Source organism: Nycticebus coucang, chromosome 8 (assembly GCF_027406575.1).
Source record: "Nycticebus coucang isolate mNycCou1 chromosome 8, mNycCou1.pri, whole genome shotgun sequence".
Lineage (NCBI taxonomy): Eukaryota > Metazoa > Chordata > Mammalia > Primates > Lorisidae > Nycticebus > Nycticebus coucang.
The window spans coordinates 67899198-67926945 of record NC_069787.1 but is presented as its reverse complement, the minus strand read 5'-3'; the positions used below and the strand labels follow the sequence as shown (position 1 = coordinate 67926945).

Below are 27748 nucleotides of genomic sequence, written 5' to 3'. Positions count from 1 at the left end.
GTCCTGTATACACAACACTCTAAGATGTTTGGCCGTATCCTAACCTCTGTCCACTGGATGCCAGTAGTGTAGGCACACACGTGCACACACACGCACACATACGACACACATGCAAATGCACACACATAGTCCTGACAACCAAAGACCTCTCCAGATATTGCCAAGCGTCCCCTGGAAGGAGACAAAATCATCTTCAGTTGAGAATAACTATATTAGTGGCAAAGAAGTTACTATTTAGGGAATATCCAAAGTTGAGTGATCTATATCCTTGACAAAGTTGACAAGTGTGGTGGTGTTGTGACTAGGAAAGAATATAATTTCTGGTCACATTGTTATTCTGGCTCATCAGTGCTCACAGAATATGTTAAGGTTCTGCCACGTCCAGTGATGTCGGGCAAATGTAATAGAAGGCCACTCGGCTGATACACATTTTCATCATACAAATCTTCCAGTAGTTCCTTTTCATCTTGATCAGGAAACTATGTAGAGAATGGTAGGTTTTGTTTCTTTTTTATTGTTGGGGATTCATTAAGGGTACAAAGATCCAGGTTACGCTAGTTGCATTTGTCAGGCAAAGTCCCTGTTACAAATGTGTTCCTCCCCCAAGAGGGGGGCAAACACTGTAAGAGAATGGTAGGTTTTTACAGAAATCCTTACACACAGGCAGCTTGGGATCTTTGATCTTTCCTAAGCAATTTGTATGTCCAGGTCATGTGTATTTTTGTATATTGAGTTCTCTCGAACTGGAGTATCCCTGAACACACATACACAGGCAGCAACATAATACTTATGCATGTTATAGATCATTTCTATAGGTTCATCTCATCAGATATACCTGTTCATGTCAAATCAACCTAGATCGTAAGCACCATGATCTGTAAAGTGATCTCCTGTGGACCCACCTGCAGGGAGTTCGGTGCAGCTTGTAAGAGCAAGGATGCGGTCCTGATGACAAACACAACAGCTTCTTCCCCTTTAGAACATGAGGCTGAAGAGCTGATAACCCGCATTTCCAGAGCTATGACCGTGACTCTCATTCTTAATGAATTTTCAAGTAAAGAAAATGCACCTGTTTTTCTTGAGTATGCAGACAATGAACTAAGTGTTGGTGTATCTGTATGAGCCATAACTTGCCCCTCACAGCAAAATCAGAGGCAATTATCATCCATTTCTGGTGACCCTTTCTGCTTCCCGCCCTTTCTCTGCTCATCTAATAACTTTGCCTTCCTGCTGTCTAACACCCTCTTTTAAAACAGAAAATGATCTCATCAGTACCAGGGTTCTAAAACTCCAAATCAGAGTTTTAGTTTTAGTGGCTGAGTGGACTAATGAGGGGGCTTCCTTGGGGGTATTAAAACATGGTTTTGTGCTGTACCCCGTCCCAAGCCACAAGTACCAGAGAGCTGATTTTTAACGAGAGGGCTGCTGAGTTGTTTCATAATGACTCCTTAATTTAAATTTTTCAACCAAGATACACGATGTGTATGTGTTAAATGGTAAGAATGTTTCTCACTTCCATAAATACATTCTTTCATTTTTCTCAAACTACCTTTGTCTTTCCACTTTAAATAAAGGTAAAAAATCTGTAAAATATTTCCTTACTTATGAAAAGAGATAATGCAAGAACAAAGATAAATGGCAACCCATCTTTAGCCTCAGACTGGCTGTGGGGAGCTGGAGAGGATGTCTCTTCCCGGGGAGGCAGGGCCACCTCCTTAGTTAGCTGGTGGTTGATCTTGGAGAATCGGGGCCTTATCTTGCCAGATCTTCCCATCTTCAGGTGAAGCAAGAATTCTAGATGTTATGTGAAATCTCCGTTTTATAACTGGCTAAGATTTTTTAAAACACTCTGAGAGCCAAACACTGGAGACTGCCAAAGCATGTTACCCATTTGATTAATGTTCTGTCGGAAACGCGTTACATCAACCTATTTCCTTTCTTAGTTATTTGCATCTTCAAGTGTTTCAGCGCTTGTGCATTGAGGGGTTATATCAGCTATTAAGAATTTGAGGCTGCAGGGACAGGGAGAAGAAAGTTTAGCTCAGGATTTCTTGTGCATTAAATTATATTATGCCACACTTGGCCCTACAACTTTAAAACGGAAACTAAAAAATTCCGTTTTAGTTTCAGGAATTCATGAGTCAGAAGAAATAATCCAACAAGGGCTTTGTTTCTTTTTCTGCCCTGAAACCTTAGATGGAAACCCAGAGTCCATTGTCTTCCTGGCCTTGCTCCCTTTTCCAGATTGACACCCCCACCATTTGTTTTCCTCCTGCTTTTCCCTCCCACCTCTGCCCCCCAATGCTGTAGAGCTCGAAACCTTGGGAATCCAGTGTCTGCTGTCTGTCACCAGCACCACAGGCCCAGCCAGCCAGAGGGCAAAGCATAAAAGGAAGGCGCTCCATGATTCCAAGAAGGAGGTCCGAGGGCAGGAGGACAGGAGGACAGAGGTTGTTCTAAAAGATTTTATGAAGTGGGAGCCCCTGGGCAGCCCTGCGAACACATGCAGACAGCAATGCTCCAAGTCCTTCAAAGGCATTGCTGTTTCCAGTTTGTTACACACAGCAGGCCTGCAAATGTTTGTTAAATGAACAAATGAATGGATAGTTTCATTAATTTAGTGTTTATCTAAGGGTTAAAGATTAACATGAGGTAAAGCTTGGTGCCCAATACCAAGAATTAAATGTAAAAGCAATCAGGATTAGCCTTTCAAGGTTTTTAAGTATATAAAGAAATTGCACAGGGAAGAAGGTGCCAGCAGGGAAAAAAAAAAGCTTCAATCACCAGGGTCTGAGCTGCAAGATGAATTGAGAATGTTCAACACAGAATCAGAAGAATGGCTGAGCATGCTAATGATGGGCTTCCTTAGGAGTGTTAAAACACGCTGTATCCTGTCCCAAGCCACTGAGGGTTCTTGCCGACTCTGAGCTGATAGTTCCACAAGATGAATCGGCAACATGGAACTTCTTCACTTCTTTAAGCTGCCCAAAATATTTCCTATAACCACAGATAACAACTTCTTCAAGATTCCAGAACTGGTTCGGCAGGGCGAGTAGTCTCACACAGAAGGTAAGATTAGCCAGATTAAAAAAGACGTCTGCACTCAGCTCCTCCCGCTGCACCTGCAGCTGTGCCCCCGGCAGCACCTCTACCTTAGATCCGTCTGCCTGTCTGCAAGGTGAATCTGCTTTATAGTCTGTTCCCTAGGGCTGTGTGTCTGCCCAGGGGACAGAAAGTGCCAGTGTCTCTCCTTCTAGGACCTGAGACGCTGCTATAATTCCCTCGAGAGAACTGAACTAGCCAGCCCTCTGATTTTAGACAGAGAGGACAGGGCACTGAATTCAGTGTAAACCAAGAAGCGGAACTCGCTACTTGTGGAATGATTTTTAGTAAAAACATACAAACTTTCCCTGTCTCCATACGTGTTACTCTTAATCCCTCTGAGAATAAATTTTGTTTAATTAGTGTTCGTTGGACCACGGGTGACCACACGTAGTATGGTTTCGTGTATATGAAATGTCCAAAATAGGTAAATTTATAGAAACAGAATATAGATTTGTGGTTGCCTGAGGCCGAGGGGGTAGATGGCATGGGATGAATGGAGCAGGGTGATCTCTAAAGGTGTGAAATTTCTTTTGAGGATGATGAAAATACCCTCAAATTGCTTTGGTGATTGTGTCACAACTCTGTGACTATGATAAAAAAAAGCCATTGAATTGTATGGTATGTGAATTACATCTTAACAGACATATTACCAAAAAAAATTAAGTTATTAGTATTTTACTATAATAACCTATTTTATTTTATATGCAGGCTAGTACTTAGCAATTAATCAGACATTACCAAATGTCATCTGAAAAAATCTCCCAGTCCTGTGTTGAACAAACAGATGGAGTTTGCTTTTATAAAAATATGCTTGATACAGTGGCAGCATACTCTATTAATCTGAAAAATAATACATCTGAGCAAATACGAATTGTGGAAAATGTATGGTCCTTGAAACTACCACAAATTGGCGTGGGTCTTAATAATTTTCTGGAAGGTTTATTAATCAGGCTTTGAACAGAACTAATGTTACATGTACATTGTCCTTAGCTGGGCGTGTTGGCCAGCATGTGACTTATCTAGTAAGTATGAGAGAGGAAAAAAAGGTGAAGGCGCTGAAATGGAACAGCTAGCAGGGGTTAAGTTCTCTAGGAGAATCAATTAGCATGTGCGATTGTCACGTACGTTCATAAGCTTAAGAGCATCCCCCCTCCCTAGTCATTATATGTGGAAGTTGTTTAATGATGAATGATGGATTTATGCATAATGATTGGTGGGTCATTGCCTGTGGTGACTGTCCTGGATAAATAAGATGGTTCAGAGTTAATATTCTGGAGAAAAGGAAGCAATGGGTGAAGCGCACTAGTACGATCACGTAAGTAACTTAAGGAGATGTTTCTGGAGAAGGTTGGATGATTTTGGCTTGGCACCCATAGCTCAGTGGTTAAGGTGCCGGCAACATACACCGGGGCTGGTGGGTTCGAACCCAGCCTGGGCCTACTAAACAACAATGACAACAGCAACCAAAAAAATAGCCGGGTGTTGTGGTGGGCGCCTGTAGTCCCAGCTACTTGGGAGGCTGAGACAAAAGATGCACTTAAGCCCAAGAGTTTGAGGTTGCTGTGAGCTGTGACGCCATGGCACTCTGCCAAGGGCAACACAATGAGACTGTGTCTCACAAAAAAAAAAAAAAAAAAGAAAGGGTGGCGCCTGTAGCTCAAGCGGCTAAGATGCCAGCCACATGCACCAGAGCTGACAGGTTCAAATCCAGCCTGGGCCTGCCAAACAATGACAACTACAACCAAAAAATAGCCGGGCATTGTGGCAGGCGCCTATGATCCCAGCTACTTGGGAGGCTGAGGCTGAGGCAAGAGAATTCCTTAAGCCCAGGAGTTGGAGGTTGCTGTGAGCTGTGATGCCATGGCATTCTATCCAGGGCAATAGCTTGATGCTCTGTCTCAATTTGATGATTTAGCTAACGACATTTAATCACCCTCCTCCACCAAGCAGATGATCTAGGAAAAATAAGAATAAAGCAAACCACCTGTGAGCCTAGCAGTCAAAACCCAGAAGGAGCCCATTCCATTCACTGAATTATTATTGGACTCCAGGGTTCACAAGAACCTTAAAGGTCAATTTGATTATTTACATAAATATTGAGCTACAAAGAGGCAGAAAGCCAGCAGGTCTGGCTGAGTCAGGGTGAGGGAACGTGAGGGGAGAGTGAATTACCTGCGTCTTCCCACTCTGGTTCAAACATGTTGACTGCCACACTAGAAAAAAAATTTTTTTTCCTTAGGTCCATGGTGTTTTATTAGGTCAAGATAGGTCAAGAGACATGTGAGTTACATATGCTTCATGAGACCCCAGGCTCAAAACTAGTGTAAGTTAAATACAACTTATATGGCAGTTAATGTGTTAATGTTCTCAGACACCATATGTGGCCCCTCACAAGGTATGTTCCACAAGCAACACGGTGTCCCCCTGTACTATATAGTTAGTTCTCACATGCGAGATGAGAGGGCAATGACGTGTGTTCCCTTATCTCTGCGTTCTAACTTGATACCAAGAACTCAGACGCTTTACTTAGTTGGATCAACTGTACCTATACTCTAGGCATGTAGAAGAGGTAAAGATGTAGCTTTTCTGGCAACATTAATAACTGTATTCCATTGCGTTTATGAGGAAGGTGCTTGTTTTCATAATTGAATTCCTGTGCTGCTTAAAAGTTACTTGGTGTTTTATCAGTAGGCATTTATATGTGCATACAAACACCTGAGCACATATAAATGTGTTTTAATAGTTTAGCACATATAAATGTATTTTCTGAGTGTTGAGTCTTTGCCAACACTTGTTATTGTCAGTCATTTTTATTAAAACTGTCCTAGTGAGTGTAAAGTGGTACCTCATTGTAGTTTTGTTTTGCATTTCCTTGCAATGATATTCAGTATCTTTTCATGTTCTTTTCTTTGTTTTCACCTCTTTCTTTCACAGAGGAATGACTAGGGCTAGAGAAACGAAACTCAGTTGCTTATGCTTTCTGAAAGGAAGAAACCGTATCTTGATTGTTTTTATATTCTCAGCATCTAACATAATGCCAAGCACATACCCTTTTTCCCTGAAAATAAGATATCCTCCGAAAATAAGACCTACTTACAGGAAAGATAAGATGTCCCCTGAAAATAAGACCTAGCACATCTTTGGGAGCACACCTTAAAATGTCTTATTTTTGGGAAACAGGGTAGTAGATGCTAAATAAATGTTTGCCGAATTTAGGAATAGATGTATGAGTGAAGGAACATGAATCATTCCAGTTCCCATTTTTTTCTTGCCCACATCCTTCCCAGAATTCCCCTTTAAAAACAATCTGTGAGAGTTTTGAGCCCTTGAAGTGAATCATGGGTTGCATGATGCAAAATAAACTAAGAAAAGCTATGATATTTAAACATATAATCCTGTACATTACCAAATCTCGCTTTGAAATCATTTATCTGCCTTCTAAGAGGGAACACTTTTCTACATTAAAGTCTGTGCAAATTAATTTCTAAGAAATGATGAATAGGATTCCTTTTCTTCTGTTTACTTTATTCCTTTGTTTCTGAAAATAAGCCCTCACAGACTAAGTTTAATAAAAGGTCTATGAAAATGTCCTGGTAAAATATATGTCAGTTGTCAGTCATCTTCACCTAGCTAAACTTTATAAAAACCGAGCAGATCGGGAGGCTGAGGCAAAAGAATCGCTTAAGCCCAGGAGTTGGAGGTTGCTGTGAGCTGTGTGAGGCCACGGCACTCTACCAAGGGCCATAAAGTGAGACTCTGTCTCCACAAAAAAAAAAAAAAAAAAAAAAACTGAGCAGAGTTTACTGAGTCAAAACATTCCACAAGGACCAGGATCAGAAGAAAGAACAATTTCTTTTCTTTTTTTAATTTATTTTTATTGTTAAATCATACCTGTGTACATTAGTGCAATCAAGGGGTACAATGTGCGGGTTTCATATACAATCTGAAATATTCTCATCAAACTGTTCAACGTAGCCTTCATGGCATTTTCTTAGTTATTGTATGTAGACATTTGTATTCTGCCTTTAGTAAGTTTCGCCTGTACCCATTCTAAGATGCACCTTAGGTGTGGCCCCACCCATCCCATTACCCTTCCTCCAACAAAACCTCCCCCCTCCCTTCCCCTTCTTTGGCCCTTTCCCCATAGTCTTGTGCTATAGTTGGGTTATAGCCTTCATGTGAGAGCTGTAATTTAGCTTCATAGTAGAACTGAGTACATTGGATACTTTTTCTTCCATTCCTGAGATACTTTGCTAAGAAGAATATGTTCCTGCTCCATCCATGTAAACATGAAAGAGGCAAAGTCTCCATCTTTCTTTAAGGCTGCATAATATTCCATGGTATACATGTACCACAATTTGCTAGTCCATTCATGGGTCGATGGGCACTTGGGCTTCTTCCATGACTTAGCGATTATGAATTGGGCTGCAATAAACATTCTGGTACAGATGTCTTTGTTATATTGTGATTTTTGGTCTTCTGGATATAAACCTAGTAAAGGAATTATAGGATTGAATGGCAGGTCTATTTTTAGGTCTCTAAGTATTCTCCATACATCCTTCCAAAAGGGACGTATTAGTGTGCATTCCCACCAGCAGTGTAGAAGTGTGCCCTTTTCTCCACATCCACGCCAACATTTCTGGTTTTGGGATTTTGTTATGTGGGCTACTCTTACTGGGGTTAGGTTATATCTCAGAGTAGTTTTGATTTGCATTTCTCTGATGATTAAGGATGATGAGATTTTTTTCATGTGTTTGTAGATTGTGCGTCTGTCTTCTTTAGAGAAGTTTCTCTTCAAGTCCCTTGCCCACCCTGAGATGGGGTCATGTGTTCTTTTCTTACTAATACATTGGAGTTTTCTGTGGACTCTGGTTATTAGACCTTTATCGGAGGTATGAGAAAGAACAATTTCATTTTCTCAGCCTCTCCCTCTTCTTCACATACCAAAAAACTATGCCTTGTTGTGATTTTTTTGTCTTATCTAAAGCTATGCACTTGTGTGGTGAACAGCTGATAACACATAACAGTGAATTTGCCCTCTGAATTGCCAGGGGATGGAAAGAGGCATGACCTCTAAGGGAAAGGGGAGAAGCAAAGAAAAGACAGAAGGGAAGCAAAAAGCTTTTGGGGGGTTTTGTTCATAAATTTTAGCTTCCTGGGTCAAGGAATCTAAACTAATAAAATCATTGTATGCTAATAAAGATTTCATGATTAGAATTTTCTTTTTTTTTTCCTTTATAAATAAAACTCTATTATTCCACACAACCCAGTGTTGTTGGGTTGTGTGGAATAACATCACACAGTTACCTAACTTATTTTTAGGTGGGCTTATTCATTCTACATAAAGTTAACTCTCTATTTTTAGAAAAGGACAAGTGTGACTTGTACTAGAGGACTCGAAGTTAAGAGATCTGGGTTTTAGTATCTGCTAATAATTTCCAATGTGACCCTGAGAAAGGTGAACCTCTAAACTCCAATTTCTTCTCCTCAAAAGTACTTCATTGTCCCCCAGGACCTTTCCAGCTATAAAGTTTTCTGAATGTATTGCATGGTACTGTGATTCCAAAGTAGAGCAGGTCTTTAAGAACTGGTTCTGAAATAAGCCTTGTGAAAGAGATACTATTCTCTAGAATTCACGACGCTCCAAGTGTTGCAAATCCTCGTAGCTGCTCTACGTGATTCATTGCCTCTTTGGCCTTCCAACCATTCGCACTGCGTGGCAAGATTGAGCACACCTGTTTGTAAAGCATTCTGCAATGCCTGGGCTTGGCGTTAACTCTGTGAGCATAAGACTATTACCATTTGGTTTCCTTAAGTCTTTTCTGTCATCCCTTCCTCTTGACAACATGATACTGCTTGTTCACATTCCTCTTTTTATCTCTTTCACAGGGTACATTCCCAGTTACCTAGACAAGGATGAGCTGTGTGTAGTGTGCGGTGACAAAGCCACAGGGTATCACTACCGCTGCATCACATGTGAAGGCTGCAAGGTAATTACCCTGAGTCCACGAGCGTGGAACTCAGCCTAGCTCCTATCCCCCGCCCCTGCCAGTGCCCTACTGGAATGCAATGCTAAGTTCAAGTTCAAATTAAAACCAAATTTCAACATCCATGGCTGTGATCGTCCAGGTACCTGCTGTGCTCTTCATTTTTGATATGTTCAAGAACTGAATTTTTTTCCCAAATCATAAATAACTAAATGAAATTTATCAAAGGGTAAGGTCTGGTTTCTTTACCTCTGCAAGTTTTGGGGTTTTTTTGTTAAACAGAAATAAAATCAATAAAATGAAAACAAAACTAACATAACCTTTACTGTATGTAGGTGTAAAAAACATAGATATTTTCAACATGTTTTTTATCCCAAGAAATACTCCTGGGTCATCTACAGCGTTTGAGGAGACAGAATATATGTTACCACGAACTGTTTTCCACTGTTAATCGGAGTGAATATGCTCACTTTTAAGGATTCCAGTAGGGAATATTTTAGAGGCCACTTAGATTCAATTATGCTCTGAAATTATCCAAATTGGCTCTCTGCACAGCCTGCAGTCAGTAAGATAGATTCTCATCATCCATCAGCTCATTTATGCTTTACAGACCCATCTTCAGGAAATACTTGACAAGAATATACCAGTGATTGGCAGTCCATATACTTCTCAAAGGGGAGCCTAAAATTTGCCTACTTACAGTCTTCATCAACAACATTAAGACATGCTTTCTGGAAAATGTCTTTTAGTCCAAACAACCTAACCTAGTCAATGAAGTCTTTCAGAAAGGTAAATAAACCTTAACCCAGCGCTGTATCCAATGCTTTACAAATGAGAAAGTATTTGACGTTGGGGAAGGGCTTTCAAAATTGCTTTCATGTTAAATGTTTTATTTATTGTTTATATTTAAAAGTAAATGTTTGCATTATATAAACCCTAAAGCAAAAACTATATTAAAATTTATAAAACAATTTTACCTTCCTCCCTCCCTCCCTCACCTGACCTCTTCTTTTGCTCTTCCCTTCCTCCACCACTCCTTTTCTTTCTGCCCTTGCTGCTAAACCCAAAAACCAACAAGGTAACTTGATTTCAAACCAAGTTTGGGCCCCATTTTCCCAGAGGAAGATTCTTCATGTAAACTCCCCGTTGAGATGACACCTCTATTGGAAAGAGGTAATTTCTCAGGTCCCAAGCCTTCATATCTGCAAGACTGTTTTTAGAATGAGATGTTCTCTTTCATCCAAACCCCTTTGATGTGGAATTTGTAGTCTTTTAATAAAGACTGGCTAAAGGTTACAACTACATCTATGAAAATAATGTCTAAGCTAATTACAAGTAAGTCCTAGCTATTTATTAAATAGGAGACTCACAGACTGTCTCTTGAATAGTTTTATTGGCTTGATTTGAAAGTAATCAAACTACATAACTTTAAGTACATTCTCTCTTTCCAAAAGCTCAGTAATGCAAACTGGCCTTTTTTCTAAACTAGCCCCAATTCATAAGGTTTCACCTACCTGATTATGCAGCACTAAAATTCTTTTACATCAGTTTCTAATGGTAAATTTTGAATTCTGGGAGAGACTGTATTGAAAATTCCATTTGATACTTAATTCCCAAAAAATGATCTAAAGAGTGGCTGTGCCTAACAGACGACTCAATGCATTATTAGTGATTGACTTAAAATGGAGATTGGAACCTGTTAACCCATGTCCCTGCCTCGTAAATGTCTTCATGATGATCAAGAAATCAACTAGCCTCTTCTCTCAATATCACAGGATTTCGGGGGATGGATTCAAAAGAGATTTTCTTAAAAGAAAAAAGTCATGTAACCAAAAGCTAGATTTCCTCAGCCTCTGTGCCTTTATCTCAGATCAGAATCCTGTTTGATGCCTTCATATAAAATAAGAAAAGAAGGGTGACATAGACCATTTAACATAATGACAAAGCATCTTGGAAAAAGACAAAGTTTTTCAAATGAAAGACAGTATTTAAGAGTGGTGAAAGACAGAAAGAGTTATGCTTCAGATACTGTTTATTAAAACCTGTAATTTAAAAATATTTCTATCCTATACTGGCAATGTGGACGAGGAGACTTTTTGTTTGTTTGCCCATTTTTGCCCTGACAACAGTGAAATCTTTTGGAGATGTCTTCTCCTGTAATATGCCAATTTTTATGTATCTTTTATAGAAGGAATGTTGACAGGGCCCCACAGTAAACATTTTTTAAGGAAGACTCTCAAAGCTTTTTAATAGCTGCCCAAGTACTGAACTAGGAGAATGACTTAGCTTCTTATCACATGGGCTAGTTCATAACCACAAAGCACTAAAAAAATGGATCCAGTTCTTTTCATGATGCCAAGAAATATATCTGATATTAATTTATAAAGGTAAGATCTCTGCTCACCAATAAATCATCAATGAAATATATGTTCTGATTTATTCTCTGAAACATCTCTTTGTTCAGCTCACCTCTAACAGGATTTTTTTTTGAAATAAGTAAACTATTTTCAATGTCTTCAAGTTCACTTTTAGGAGTTAATTTTTGCCACTTTTTAAAACCAAGGAAACTGGCATCTTTACAGTTACTCAAAGCAGTTCCCTATGATGTGTGGAAATGCACTTTATTATAGCTTAGGGGAGGCCAACATCTGGAAAAGGATTTGGTCCATGAAGTGCCCAAGAAAAGTCATCAGAGGAAGGCCCCAGAAAAGATGGCATGAGGAAGAAGAGAGCCCCTTCAACTCTTTTTTTTTAATCAGCAAAGTATAAATTATTTCATTCATTCCAATAAAAGATGTACAAGGTAGCCTTTTGAAGAAGTGGGTGTTACCCTTGTGCCTGCTATCTCACACCTCATTTTCTTCTTAGTGACCTCAGACTCTTCAATATGATCCCTGCCCTGCCCCCACCCCTGGAATATAAGTCAGCATCAGGGTCTGAAGGGGAAAGGGCCTCCCCAACTTCAGAGACAGTAACAGTTTTTCTGTCGGTACAGTCGCAGTCAGCATGCTCACTGGACGTCTTGGACTTCAGTGTTTCCACTGCTCCCCAGCCCCTCTGCCTATCCCAGACATACATCTTCTTGCTGGGAATCCCCAGGTTTCTTTTGCCTTCCCTGAACAGAGGACAACAGAAATGAAAAAAAGGGGGCTCACAGAGAACCTTGTATTCTCTCCTTGTGGTGTTCTCTGACCATCATGCTTTCCCAGGATTTTACCACCCTGAACACTCAGGAAAATATCTCAACTATGGCTTGGTGCCCGTAGCTCAGCGGCCAGGGTGCTGGCCACAGACACCAAGGCAAGCTGGTTCGAACCCGGTCCGGGTCAGGTAAACAACAATGACAACTGCAACAAAAAATAGCTGGGCGTGTGGCGGGTGCCTGTAGTCCCAGCTACTTGGGAGGTTGAGGCAGGAGAATCGCTTAAGCCCAAGAGTTGGAGGTTGCTGTGAGCTATGATGCCATAGTACTCTACTGAGAGCAACATGGTGAGACTCTGGCTCTTAAAAAAAAAAAAAAAAATCTCAAATAGCTGCCCCATGTGTGATGGTGAATCCTATAACAGTACATCAACATCAATCAAAGTAATGGACATAAAACTCAAATAAAACACAAGTTTTGCTATTAGAACTTAAAAATGAAAATGATAAGGGGATTTGCACACATGCTCATATAGCAAATCCATTTGTCTCAAAAATCATTTCCATTTTATTTTGCTTTGCCCAACATAAAATCTTACTTTGGACCCTTTCATTATAAGAAAGAACTTTTGTGTCTGAATGAAGAATAAGCAAGTGGGTGTGTGCATATAATCAAAGACAGAGAACATTAAACAGGGTAATAAAAATTGGTGAGATCTAGGTCAACCGGTTTTTCAGTCCCAGCACTATGGAACAAAGTTAGAGGCCCCCTTGAAGCTATAGCAAAGGACATCTATCAAAACTTGTTTTGCCTTGCTATTGTACCCAAACAGAATGAAGAGTTTTTTTGAAGGATGAGTGGGAGGGGGACTATTTATAATATGTTGATCCAAAACATTTAAATTATAGCATAAAATTCTTACCTAATGGTAGGTAACAATGGAAGGGTATTCAACAAAACCCCTTGGGTGAAGGACTCAACTCCAACTTCAACTTAGCCTCATAAATGCAAACAATGTAACCTAATCACTTGTACCCTCATATAAATCTGGAATTTTAATTTAAAGCATAAATAAATATGACAGTTAAATTCACTTCATTTTACATCCTATAAGCAGTTAAGCAAATGAGATGTGGAGCGTGACTCCTGGGTTGCAGACCAAATTCCAGCATGTACTTACAAAGTAATTTAACCTGTCTGAGGTTTAGTTTTAATCCCTACAGTGGAGATGTTAAGAGCACCTCCCTTCTAAGGTTATGGGGAAGACAGAAGGCTACGGAATGCATCTATAGCACTTTGCAACATGTCCCTCACAATAAGTGCTCACTGCCGCTGTTTCTGCAACACGAAGTATAGTTGCCAAGACTTGGGGATCATGCCCAGAAAGGTTCTACTATAGCACAGTCTTACTAACATTATATAAAGCACCCAGACCTAGAACTAGACGGTGTCCTCAGATGCTACGAGAGATGCACTCTCTCGTGCCTTAAAAAAAGGAAGAAACATACTGAACTTGTAGGTATTATGTCCACAGATACTAGAGGAAAGCAGTGTTATAAAAGGAAAAACCTTATTGCAATGAGCTATGGGAAATTTTTGGTAGAAAACCTGTAATTTTCTACTCCTCAAGTACTTTTGTTTTAAAAAGTTAAGTGAACTGACCATGGCCATCTCTAGAGTCAAAAACAAGAATTAAAGTAAATCTCTAAAGGCAGTTAATGAGTCTATTTATTTACTAAATGATTAAATAGTTAATTAATACAGTATTATAAGTATCTAGCTCATTTCTTTATTTATTGCTCTTGGATCTGATTCTATTATTTCCCAGTATAAAATAGCAAAGCTTCTCCTAGTTTAATTTAGCAACACAATTATGACCCTATATGAAATAAAATAATATAATTTATATTATTCAAAGTTTAGAAAAATTAAAAGGCAAGCACTAGATTTTTTTCTATTAGTCTCTTTTCCTTGAATAAATGCCAAGAAAGGCGTTGACCCTATAATCATTTACCATCTCCTTCAGCTCAGATTTAGAATTCTCTAGATCCCTTTGAGCCATTTGTCCCATATTTGAGTGTGTAGCGCTAGAGGTTCAGATACAGCTTAAGGTCTAAAGGCAATTCATCTCATCGTTATGCTAACACAAAATTCCAGAATTATTTATTTTTCTAAAATATGAAACTATTATCTGGGGTCTTTCTTTTTTGTGTAGGGTTTCTTTAGAAGAACCATTCAGAAAAATCTCCATCCATCCTATTCCTGTAAATATGAAGGAAAATGTGTCATAGACAAAGTCACCCGAAATCAGTGCCAGGAATGTCGCTTTAAAAAATGCATCTATGTTGGCATGGCAACAGATCGTAAGTAGACCTTCATTTGCTTTGTATTCAAGGAGTGTTGATTGAGAAAGGGTTTGGTTCTAGGAGATCAACCAGGCAGAAAAGAAGGCAGGAACCCACGTGGACAGAGAGGGGAATTCCTTGCTTCCCCAAACACCTCCAGGGCTGCCCTGAAAAGGAGATGGGAGCCATTGCTGGGTGGTTTCCATCCTACCGTTCTCTTATCAACTCCTAACTCTCAAAGTATCCATATATAATGGGGAAGGAAAGGTGATTAAATTATCCCCATCTTGTTTGCAGGACTGACTGTTAGCAGAGGTCTTATTTCACACACTGCATTCATGTGGTGAGAGCCTCTCAGACTAGTCCTAATATTTTTTTTCAAAAGCAGAGACAGGAATTCATTTCATGGACATTTTTGGAGATGGGGTACTGGCAGAAAACATTGTGTTCAGAAATTTCTGAAGAATGCAAAGTTGAGTGCTCTTGCGTGAGTCACCCTGTGGTTGGTTGGTTGTTATATTTTTAGTAAGAAAGACATTCTGAGCTGAAGTCGTCCTACCCAGATTTCAAAGTGCTATAGCATATGGTGGGGAGATTAGCCCTTGGGGTCTCTTCTCCTCACACTATGTAAGAATTTACACATCACTTTAACCATAAAAATAAGAATCGTGTCATTCAGAATATGAGGCCTCCCTTTTGCCAGGAATTGGTTTTAATGGTTTCTACTGGCATAAAGTTTTTGTACATTAGTGAGAGAGTCCAACTGTTAGTTAAAAAGACAAAATGAAAGGAAAAAAGAAAAAAAAAAGAGGATTTTTCCTGATGGAAGGAAATGATCATGGCTTGTATTTATATGATAAATAAGATTGGGGGGGCACAAACAAAAAAAGTCCTTTCATATTTCATTAAAGAAGACAGAATGAAGAATCTATAAAAAGGAAGAGGGTGCATTAGGATGTTAGGCTGAAAAGCCTGAGCTTAACCCAACCTGTGGCTGAGTTTGTCCTTTATCTTTTAAAGGCTTCCAGCCCTTGCCAACAATCTGCCTAATGAGAACAGGTGACTCTGATTGACTTAGAACCAAATGCTTAGATATGTAACTATAATGAACTGTTATTATTGAATATGTATTTCATTGTTTCATTTTGAAATTTAAGATATGAATATTTATGAAGTTTGAAAGCTCATTGTTAATCTGGACTGTAGAAATAGATCCTGTGTGCCCCTTGCTTGTGAGGCATTATAAGAGCTCAGGCTCTATAATCAGAAAAACTTCTGTTCAGGTCCCGGATCTGTCACTTGCTAGCTGTATGACCTTCAGAATTAAGCTCTAGGTTTCTCTTCTGTGGACTCATTGCCACCTTGTAGGGTTGTTTCAAGATTAAATTAGGTAATGCACATGAAATGCAGTAATCCCTGGCACACTGGAAGCCTTGTGGAGATGATTTCCTCCTCTCGCTTTAGTAAATGAACAAAAATGACTTAGCAGGACTCACTCATACTGTCCATGACTTTGACAATCCAATCAAAACGAGATGATCTAGAATTGACCATTCTATTTGTGGATTAGCTGGGCACCTGGGTTCTCTTTCTCCTGCTGTGTCTGCTCTTTTTCTTTTCCTACCAGGTCACACCTTCATTAAAACAGTGAGGGCAATGATGTTGTCAACCTGGAGTCAGGAGTCCCGGGTCTTACCTTGCCTCTGCCAGGAATTTGCTGTGTGACTTTAGGCAAATCACAGCCTCTGTGAATCAGTTTTCTCCTCTGTGAAAAGAGACAGTTGGACTAGATAATATCTAAGGTCTCTTCCAGCTTCAAAATACTATGACTCTCTGATTTAAAACCTGAGCCCTTTGAGTCTAGTGAAATGGCTTTGTTTTGGAAAGTAACCACAGAAACATCGATTTCTTGTTACCCGCCCTTCTTGTTTTCCTCTTGCCCAAAGATAAAAGTCACGACTACATTTACCAAGCACTTACGGTGCATTTTCACATTAAACACCACGTGAAGTGGATATTATTGATCCTATTTTATATAGAAAGAAAGGAAAGATCAGAGAGCCTAAGGAATTTGCCAAAGGTCGCACAGCTAGAATGTGATGGTGTCAGAAATCAAACCCAACCCTTTCTAGCTTCCACAGACAGGGCTCTTTAACCACCACCAATGGTTGACCTGACCAGGTAGAGAGCAATGCCATCCAAGTGCCTGTGTGGCCCAAGAGAGGCCCAGTCACATTCCTATTGGCCCGGAGGGGAGCCATGAAGAGTTGGGGGCCTTTTTCCTCTGAGAAGGAGATCATGAGCCTCCCACATCCTGGTCCATAACTTTTCTTTAACCTGAGGTCCTCTTTCCAAAAGCACCATTTTAAGGCAGGAGGGGAGGACAGAACCCCTGAGACTGAATGCAGATGAGTAGCTAGACAGATTTGTCTGTGATCCTGCACTTAGTATGGATTTTGCCTCCCTCTGCCTCCCTCTTTCTTAGGGCCACTGGAGTAGGGATACCCAGTGTCCAAGTTCCTCAGGCCCTCATTTTGAAAGGCTGGCTGGGTGTAGGGGATCTGGCACCAGAGCTCATGTTGGACAATGATGGTCCATAGCAAATGGCTGGTGAGGAGGGGAGTGCCCCAGGGTGACCCACCTCACAAGACCCACAGGCCATGTGCATCAGGGGCCCCACCCCTGCGGCTCCAAGACCAGGCTCTGCCACTGGCCTTGGGGGATTGTGTGCCTCCTCTCATCCCTCCTCTCCCACCCCCCACAGTGGTGCTGGATGACAGCAAGAGGCTGGCCAAGAGGAAGCTGATAGAGGAGAACCGGGAGAAGAGGCGGCGGGAGGAGCTGCAGAAATCCCTGGGGCAGAAGCCGGAGCCCACGGATGAGGAATGGGAGCTCATCAAAACAGTCACTGAGGCCCACGTGGCCACCAACGCCCAAGGAAGCCACTGGAAGCAGAAGCGGAAATTCCTGGTAAGGCTTCCTTGCCCAGCTCCGTGTCAGGGAAGTGCCAGGTGCTTTCTGCCTCAACTCATTAAGTCCGCATTGCCCTGGGCTATTGGCATTACTCCCAGGAAAACTGCAGCTCTGTAAGGTCAAGGAACTTGCAGGGCTAGGGTTTGAATCCAGGTCTGTATGAGAATAATCTTTGCACCACGTTAGAAAAAGAAGAATTGTCTTGGGCCTTAAATACACAAACACTAACAAAAGCTGATAAGCACAAGAGGAAATAAAAGGGTCCATACATAATTTTCATGATATCCACCACCACAGGTAAGCCAAAAAGTCCTCATGTAATCAGCATGCAGTCCCCTGGCCGAGGGTTGGACACCTCTATCAGCAGTTTCTTAGGCCACATTATCTCAGTTTGACTAGTTCTGGACAAACTAGTTAGTAAAATTTTTTCCTGCCCTCTGTTCCTTTTTATACCCATTTCTTCCCTTGGATGCCCAGTATCCTCTAAAGTCACTCCAACATACCCCCTTTAGAATAACCTCCAAATGAAGTATCCTATCCCCCAAGTATACTTTTATGTCAATGTAAGTCAATAATTTTGGCTTAAAATAAATGAATTTGAGTCCAGGAAGACAATGTACATGGGAGCATAGGATAAGGGAATGACAGGGGGAAGTGTGTGGAGAAAATGGACTTTTACAGACACTTGGAATATGGATGTTTAATATATTTACAAAAATTAATAGTTGTCAAAGTCCTTCCCATTCGTTTCTCATTTGGACTTCATTATGCTGTGAGGTAGGCTGGAATTACTGTACCCATTGTACAGATACATAAAGCAAGCCCCAAGGCCTTGAGTGGTTTGGCTAAGGTCCCACTTCCAAAAGCCAGACCCAAAAGCCAACCCAGGTTTTCCGGTTCCAAGTGCAGGGGCTCTGCCCACCTCATGGAATACCTGCCCCAACTGCTGATTGACCATCTCAGGAACTGCACCTTCTTTTAGTTTATGACCTGAAACCCTTTATGAGCACCTCGCTGACCCTGGCATTGGATACTCTCTGGGGCCCCTAGGGGACACTGGAGTACTTCCCTATTTAAATAAGAATGTTTGGTGGGCTTGGCGCCTGTAGCTTAAGCGGCTAGGGCACCAGCCACATACACCAGAGCTGGCGGGTTCAAATCCAGCCCAGGCCTGCCAAACAACAATGACAACTACAACCAAAAAATAGCCAGCCGTTGTGGCAGGTGCCTGTAGTCCCAGCTACTTGGGAGGCTTAGGCAAGAGAATCACCTAAGCCCAAGAGTTTGAGGTTGCTGTGAACTGTGACATCAAGGCACTCTACCCAGGGCAACAGCTTGAGACTGTCTCAAAAAAAAAGAATGTTTGGTGGTATAATTATCCTTGTACCTTAACATCAACATAATGAGAGAGGATTTTTCCTTGTTGTTGCTGTTGTTGTTAAAAACAATACAAAACAACCTTAAAGGAAATTTTGGAAAGAAAAAGCTTACACCTGCTCTTTTAATTACTTCCATTCTCATGAAACAATAATGCCAGCACTTCACGATGGCTGGCTTCCACAGCAAAGTTAGCAAACACTTAGATGGCCCTTACTATATGCCAAGTACTGTACATTTATATATGTGTTTATTTACTTTTGAGACAGTGTCTCGCTCTGCTGCCTTGGGTATAGTGGCATCATCAAAGGTCACTGCAACATCAAATTCCTGGGCTCAAGCTACCCTCTTGCTTCAGCCTTCTAAATAGCTGGGACTACAGGCACCCATCATGATACCCAGCTAATTTTTCTAAGTTTCATAGAGACAGGGTCTTGCTTTTGCTCGGGCTGGTCTCAATCTCCTGAGCTCAAGCAATCTTCCCAGCTCAGCCTCCTAGAGTGCTAGGATTACAGGCATGAGCCACGTCGCTCAGCCTGCCAGGTACTATTCTAAGTGCTTTTCATACATTAACTTTCTATACAACCCTGCAGGTAGATGCAATTCATATCTTCATTTTACAGAAGAGAGAACTAAGACAGAGAAGTTAAGGAAACTCCCCCAAGCTCCTGCGGCTAGTGAGTGGTGCTGATGGGTACAGCAAGCCCCAGGGTCATGCCCCTACCCTCTGTCCTGTGCAACCTCAGCGCCTGCACTGACCCAGAAAGCCTCTGACAGACACAGGCTCTTTCGAGGGGTAGCCTCTTAGTGCCTTCCTCTTTGCACCTTCACCCCTACTCTGATATATCCCCCCGGGAAATCCAAAAGCTCTAATTCTGGATCAGTAGACCAGTTCTAACCTAATATGTTAGGGGCATAGCAAGCTAGAGGAGTCCTGCCTAATCCATCCTTTTCCTGAAGGTGTCAGTCATAAATGGACATTGTAGGAACTGCTTCAGCCTGGCACTGCCTTCTGATTTCAAGTAGTGATCAGGCTGAGTTCCAAGCAAGGTAGAGGATTCGGAGCATGCTCTCACTTCTCCTAGGGACATTTACACGTTTATTTTCTTCACTCCCAAAAGAGAATGGATACTAGTTTAACTAAACCAGTTTCAGTGGTCACTAAAGTGCTTCTTATCAGACTGTAAAGAGTTGCTGTTTTATTTAAGAAACATTTATTAAGCAGCTACTGTATGCCAGGAAGTAAAGTCAGCCACATTCTAGAAGGCAGACGTAAGGGTTAAACAAACAAGTGTGGTGGTAAGTGCAATCAAGACAAGAAACGGGGTGACAGGACGGAGGGTTTGTGAACTGGAAGTGGGTGGTCAGAAGACCCTCTGAGGAGGTGACAATTGTACTGTGCCGAGAACCTGAGAAGCCATCTTTTTTTTTCCAGATTAATATGAAGGTATAAACACATCTATAGTTTGCATTTGTAAGGTTAAAGTACAGTTTGTAGGTGTGTCCCACACCCAGGTAGTGTGCCATATACCCGTGCAGTGTGCCCACTGGATGGGAATTTACCCAACCCCTTCTTCTCTTTCCCTCTCCCCCTGCTTGAATTTCAGGGAGTTTTTCTCTCCTGTGAGCATGCAGGTGTTAATCTACTCATTCACATTTATGACTGGATACATGTGATGTTTGTTTTTCCATTCTTGTGATACTTCACTTAGAAGAATGGTCTCCAGTTCCACCCAGGTTGTTGCAAAATCACACAATCTCCGTCTTTTTATGGCCAAAGAATATTCCCTGGTGTACATACACCACAATTTGTTAACCCATTCCTATGTTGAAGGGACCTTGGGTTGTTTCCACATCTTTGTGGTTGTGAATTGTGAAGAAGCCACCTCTTTAAAACAAAATATAATCAAATCTCTTCATGCTACATAGTTTTTTTTAGCAAAGACAGCATAATATCTAAACATTAGGATCATCCTTGAGGTCTGCACCATTCACGTAAAGGCTCTTGGCAGTTTTTGTCAGTCTGATCATCTACAGAAAGAACAAAAAAGGTATAACACAAAATGATTTGCTGTTAGTTTTTTGTCAAGGCCGTGAGATTATCCACACATGAGAGTTTTCTTCAGGAAGCTGATATTGGCAGGACAATGGTTTTACCCATCAGCCTCCCCTCCCTGCATGGAGCTGGAAGGAAAAGCATCTTTTTTTTTTTTTTTCACTCTGTCTCACTATGTCACCCTCTTAGAATGCAGTGGTGTCATAGTTCACAGCAACCTCTAACTCTTGGGCTGAAGTGATTCTCTTGCCTCAGCCTCCCAAGTATCTGGGGCTACAGGTGCTGCACAATGCGGGGCGATTTTTTGTTATAGTTGTCGTTGTACTGCAGGCCCTGCGTCGTATTCGAACGCACCAGCCCCAGTGTATGTGGCTGCGCCCTAGCCGCTGAGCTACAGGCACCGAGCCATGAAATGCATCTTTTGCAGGTCTTTGATCTGTTCAAGAAAGTGTACCCCTTGATCCAAATATAAATAACTTTCTCTAAGCTGTTTTTTTCTTAAGGTGATATGTAATGTCAGGGAAATCAGACTCCTCCGCTGTCCTATCTGTCTCTACAATGAACAATATTTCTGTCTGCCAATCCCCTTTTGTGCCTGGGATGACCCCTGCACCTCCTCAGAGGTGGATCCCATTTCATTCAGTACTGAGGCTTGAGTTTCCAGGTGTGGTCGACACTTGTGATAGCTTTCCTCCAAGATGGCTGCCAGCAAATTCTTGACTCCCTATATGTATAGCCCAGTCTCTCCCGTGGAGAGATGAGTCTGTTCCTCTCTCCAATAGGAGAGATCTGTGATCCCTTTAAACAATGGATTTTGGCAGAAGTGATACTTGAGTGACTTCTAAGCCTAGGTCATAAAAAGCCTTGAAGCTTCCATTTGGGTCTCTTGGCGGGGGAAGTCACCTGGTCTCTCATAGCAGTTGGCTACGCAAAAAAGCCCCACTACTCTGAGACCACCATGCTGTGAGGAGGCACTGGCTAGCCATGCAAAGAGGCCACGTAGAAAGAGAGGTTCCCAACCAGCCAGGCACCAGAAATACCAATAAAGAAGCCTTCAGATGATACCAGCCTCTACTGCCATTTGAGGCAAGCATGTAAGGAACCCCTAGTGAGAACCTCCCAACTGTGTCCATCAATCCCTGGAACTCTGCAAGATAATAAAAAATTGTTGTTTTAAACTGCTAAGTTTGCAGGTAGTTTGTTACACGGCAGTAGGTAACCAGAACAGAACTCAATAAATATTTGTTAAACGAGCACACAGCTCCATTCGCCCATCCTTGGAGACAGTACAGTTAAGCCCTGGGTTTCAGCCAGTTACATATTTACACATTCCTTTTGCAGAAAGGTAACACCAATTGAGTATTTATACTCAGGATGAAAATTTCACTCTTTTGAGTAGTGAATTAGTCCTGCAAGGACATTGAGAGTCCTCACTTAAAGAGGGTTTTGCTAAATGGTATTCAGGTCCCAAAAGGCATCCATGTACTGAATAGGCTTTTACACATTAGGACTTGCATCTCCTGTGTAGCTGATACCCCTTTTTTATACATGCTGCACTGCTATGTGTGTTATTTCATTTATTTTTATATGTTTATGTCCCATCTTGTTCTAAGAAAGAATTTGAAGAAGGCTATTATGCTAATAACACTATAATAATATGTCATAGGGGATTAAAAATTACATATTGTCATAAAAGCTAGAAGTATTCATTTATCTGAATGGGTAAGTAGTTTATTCCCCAAAGGAGCTACTTCATCATTTGTCATCCTAAGACCAGGACTCAAGTCAGAAATAGAGACAGAGGATTGAGTTGGGTTTTATATCTATATGTGGACCTGAGAAAATTAGTCTCTGGAAAATGAAGAACTTTTGCAAGAGCCATTCAGATTTTCATAATAAATCCAAAGCCACCTCTCTAAACCTATTTCCAAAGGCATCAAAATCATACAATTTTCTAGTTCTCTCCAATCAGCTCAAATCTCTGAGACTACAGAAATACCCGATTCCACCAGCAGCGATTCATGTGTGACAACAGTGAGGATGAAAAGAAGGAGGCTGAGAAGGAAACAAGTGGCACCTGATGCCAAACAAGGGCAAGAAGGTCTCTCCCCCCAGGTGACTCCCTTCCATGACTCCCAAGAGCAGGGAGATGTTTGGCTTGGCATAAACCCCATACCACCAGTCTTGTCTGTTGACATTGCGTTACTATTGCCTGTTGACATTGTGTCATTACTCTGCTTCCTTAGTTCTCATGCAAAGGTGTGGCTTTGGGTGAATTTTCTACCCAGGTATAAAATGTGACCTTTGGAAGTGGGGAAAGCCTGCCCCTTCTTTTCCCTGGCAGAGCTACTGTTGCTTTGACACATCTCACATGGGGCATGAGCAGAAGGGTCAAGTAGGTGGGTGGTTCGGCCACAAGTGGTGTGCACGGACAGATCATAGGACAAGTGCAATCAAGTCGAGAAGGTACATGTCACCCAAAGTTATTATAATCATGCCAGGAGAAGGCAGGCTAAGCTAAAATTTAGTGACTGGGATGGGAACCACACAGTCCGGGATGGGAACAGTGCTCGCCTCTGTTGCTCTATGATTGTGTGACTTTGGGCAAGTTATTTCACCTCTCTAAGGCTCGGTTGCCTTAGGTCTTTACAAATGGCATAAAGTAGTAGATATGAACCATTGAACACTGCCTGGCATATCATTAACGACCACATAAGTGGTTACTACACGCATCATCCCTGCCACCACCATTATCACCATCTCATTCCTGCCCCTCCAGGGAAAAGGGTGAGCCTGCAGTTGTGTCCAAAGGCCCAGGGACCTTGAACCACTACCTGCCTGGTCCTCCTGCTGAGCCTTGCAAATGTGTGAGAAGATACCTATGATCAAACAGAGGAGGCGAGAGTGCTGTCTGGCCCCACCCCACTATGCATGTGCCAAAGAACTACCTTTTCAAGCAGAGAAGTCCTTGGCTCTGAGCCAGCCCCTTAGTACACAAGTCAACTGGCAGCATTCCATATTCACCTCAAACATTGCTGACAAGACAGAAGAAAGCCAGTCAGTCATGGGCTGAGCAAGAGCAAATGTCACATGGGCACACACCTGAACCTCTCCTTTTGAACCACTCTGCACCTCTGCCCACTGCCCCAGAGGCGCCTCTCCACATTCCCTGCCCCACATCCAGGCCCTCCTCGGCCCTTGTCTTTGGCCCCCAGTATACATCTCAAACACATCTCCTTTTCTGCTGCCACCCCGACAGCCCATTTTGGCCCACCCAAACGACTGCAGTTGCCTCCCTGTTTTTCCTTTGGCTCCCACCTCCCTTCACACAATAACCACAAAGCCTCTCCCCTGTTCACAGCCTTCAGTGACACCCACTGCATTTGGTACCAGCCCTTCTCCTCTCCATGGTGCACAGGTCTAACATCCCAGGACCCCGCCCCAACTCCCTCCCTCATCTCAGGCCATACTGGGCCCCAACCACACCCACAAAGCCTCCTTTCTGGGCTGAAGACTTTGCACTGGCTTTTCCCTCTGCCTTAAATGTTCTTCCTCTGGCTCTGTGGAAGGCCACTTCCCTGATGTTCTTCAGGTCAGAGCCCCCCACATTGCTTCTCAAAGGGGCTGTGGCTGACCACCCTATCCCTGGACCACCTGTTCTACCGTGTCACCTCCAGTCTTATCACAGACTGGAATTCCAAGAACACATGTTTCTTATTCCCTGTCTGTCTGTAAGCTACCATGCAGGTTTCTCTAGGATGCAGTGTTCATTGCTGTAACTAGAATCTAACACTAGAGCTGGCCCTAGTACTTGCTCAATAAATATTGGTATAAACACACTCGACCAACAAGCATTTATCTTCCACCATGTGGCCCAATGCCTTATACAAAATAGGTAAAGACACATAAAGCCTACTCTCTACTCCCTTCAGAAGTTTATATCTTTGATGTGAAAAGTGCTAGTGATAGATGCCTAAATGCCATGTGGCTGATATACATGGATGTTCAGCCAAGGCAGATTTCACTTCAAATTGAGATCATTTGGAAAGACATGTAATAGAAGGTAGAATGCGAGTTGAGTTTTGAAGAATGGGTGAGATTTGGAATGGACAGAGATGAGGGATGGGAGAAGAGGCTTCACAGAAGCAAAAACCCAAGAGAAAGCAGCAGCAAAGTGGAATACTGAGGACTAGTATAAGGCAAGCTGCGGGGCAGATGTGAGAAGTCAGATGGACTGGGAGGTCCACGTAGGGCAAAGCAGAAGGGACTCAGAGTGGAGTTGTAGGTGCCCCAAGACCAGGTGCCTTAAGCCATTTGCATCCACAGAGGCAAAAAAGCAGACTTTCCCCACAGCTCTACGCTGGCAGATCTACAAGCTGGAGAATTCCTGATATCTGAGCTTGATCTCGGGGACATGAATACATGTGCCTGTGCATGACCAAATGTTTTTCATGTGGTGGTTTATAAGGCTATTCGTTACATAAGATACCTAACAGATGCAACTAATGTCAAATATTTGTGCCTTATTTTTAACATCTTCCAAATATTTTAGCAAATTATATGTTATCCTTATAGGTAAAAAATCTTTGGAGAAGTAACAAGTTTTCTTTGCACAACCTTGAGTTCTCATACCTGGGGTTAATGTGGGTCAATTCATGGACAGAGAGAGATACAGATAGTCTTTTCTGTTCTGGTATCTCAGATCCATTATGGAGTTAAACCTTAAGGATATAATGGAAGGCTTTTACTTTGTATATGGTTTTACTTCTAGCAATTGTATTTGCCAGTAAATACCAAGAGGCTTAAAAGTAAGTATTTTTTCCTACCCTCATCTATATTTTCAGAAAAGCTAGTGAGATTGTCACACGTAGGGGTTTAATTTTAATTAAAATTGTCATATTGCCTTGCACAATTTCTCTCTTTTTTTCCCCCAAATCTTTAGAGATATTGTAAGTGGTGATTCAAATACCCCACTCACCTACAGATTGAATGAAAATTATTAGCATCAGTATTAACCCACCAACATTTCGAAGGACACTGAATATCATATAAATCCAATCAGGATCTATCAGGATTCAATGAAGAGATGTTTGGATTCAATCAGAGCTTATTTTAAAATGGTTATTAAAATTTGTTTATCTTATTTTTATTGCTAAAAAATGTTCGCCCTACACACATATAAATTATATGTAAATATATGTTAGCTGTGTATACTTCTATAATTTTTATATAAAACTCCCTACCTTTTTTTTTTAATTTATTGTTGGGGATTCATTAAGGGTACAAGAAACCAGATTACACTGATTGCATTTCTCCCTATCTTTTTGAATGTATGCCCACATTCCTTTTATCACTCGAGCTTCACAAAAGACTTGTTAAGGGGTAAGAAGAAATTATAAAGAACAGCGGGGATGTCTAAAGGATGCAGGGAGCACAGTACCCGATGAAGGTACCTTTTCCCTTAGCTCCATCTAGGTGAGAAAGAGGGAGAGAGAAGGGAGCTGTACATGTGATTATTCCATCAATTCTGTCTGCATCCAGAAAGCCAGTGGCACGGTAGCTTTTTGTGGGCTTGCTATGCCAACGGTTCCCCCCAAACATCATCATTCATTAGGAAAACACTATAGAAACCAGGTTTCAATCTACTCACTGCCCCCAAAACAAACACTAAAAAAAAGGAAAAAATAAACAAAAGAAAATGCTGAATAATCCAAAAAAGGTGAATGTTGCCAGCATTCATTATGTAATATGTTTTTAACATCTTCCCCTGGGCCTGTAACCTGGTGCCCTGGCAACAAGAGAGTGAAAGAATTATGTTTTGCTTTTCCTCCTGCTAAAAATTAGATGTGAGCAGTAGCTGGGGTATGCCGCATGCGGTGACTGGTTTACTCTGAGCAGATCTGGGTACCACTAGCCAGTGGTTCTTGAAGTGTGGTCTCAGCCCAGAGGCATCAGTATGCCCTGGGAACCTGCTGGAAATGCAGATCCTCAGACTCCAACCTGGCCCAACTGAACAGAAACACTGAGGGTGGGACCCAGCAATTGAGTGACTCTGAATCATTGTGCAATTTGGGGGCCACTGTGTTGGGCCAAAGTCTCCCCACTGGCAGTGTGCTCACTGCTCTGAAGTGAGGCACTAGGTGTCCCTCGACTCTCTCAGAGTATTAGTTCTTTGTCCCTATCCCTCCTGCCTCCCTGCCCCACCTCCCACCTCCCCCAGGTGCCAAAAAGCGAACGGACTTTTTCCTGTCCATTCACTATGGCCAGAAGCAGACAGTGGATGACTCTTTATGACCTCCTTGGGCACGTTCACATCTTCCTGGAAGACAGTGAGAGAGGCTGGCAAGGAGAGTGTTAAGAGAGTAGAGATTCTGTTCCCCCATGTTGAAAAGTATACAGGAAGTGGAAGCCTCACAGAGGTGGTGGGGAGAGGTAGAGCTCTTGGGCGGAGGGCTGTGGAGAATCGGGGCCACCAAGACCCTGGGCCTGGCCTCAGCAGCTCACTCTTGCCCTTCCTGAGCCCTGGTTTGCTCACCCGCTCATCAGGGCTTGAGTGAGGTCTGCCTGAGTTGGGGAATGAACTTGGTGGGGAGGAGGGACATATTAAAGCAATGGCCAAGATCTGTATCTGTGCTCAAAGAAATAAATGATATATAAACTGTACAGTTTGTTAATAAATGATATGAAAACAAAAACTCCACAGGATGCCAGTTCAGAAGAGAGTCTCTGCCACATAACAACTATGATAAATAAAGCTCTCTTC

At 41.9% G+C, this 27748-nt stretch overlaps 1 protein-coding gene across 23 annotated transcripts in view; it reads left to right on the top strand.

Annotated features, from left to right (window-relative positions):
* Positions 1-27748, top strand: part of THRB (thyroid hormone receptor beta) — a 381781-nt gene that overhangs the window by 339332 nt on the left and 14701 nt on the right. For all 23 annotated transcript variants that reach the window (XM_053598954.1, XM_053598967.1, XM_053598968.1 and 20 more), the window contains 3 exons: positions 8995-9095; positions 14450-14597; positions 17344-17549. In XM_053598954.1, the coding sequence (XP_053454929.1) occupies positions 8995-9095; positions 14450-14597; positions 17344-17549 (455 nt within the window). The remainder of the gene's footprint in view (positions 1-8994; positions 9096-14449; positions 14598-17343; positions 17550-27748) is intronic.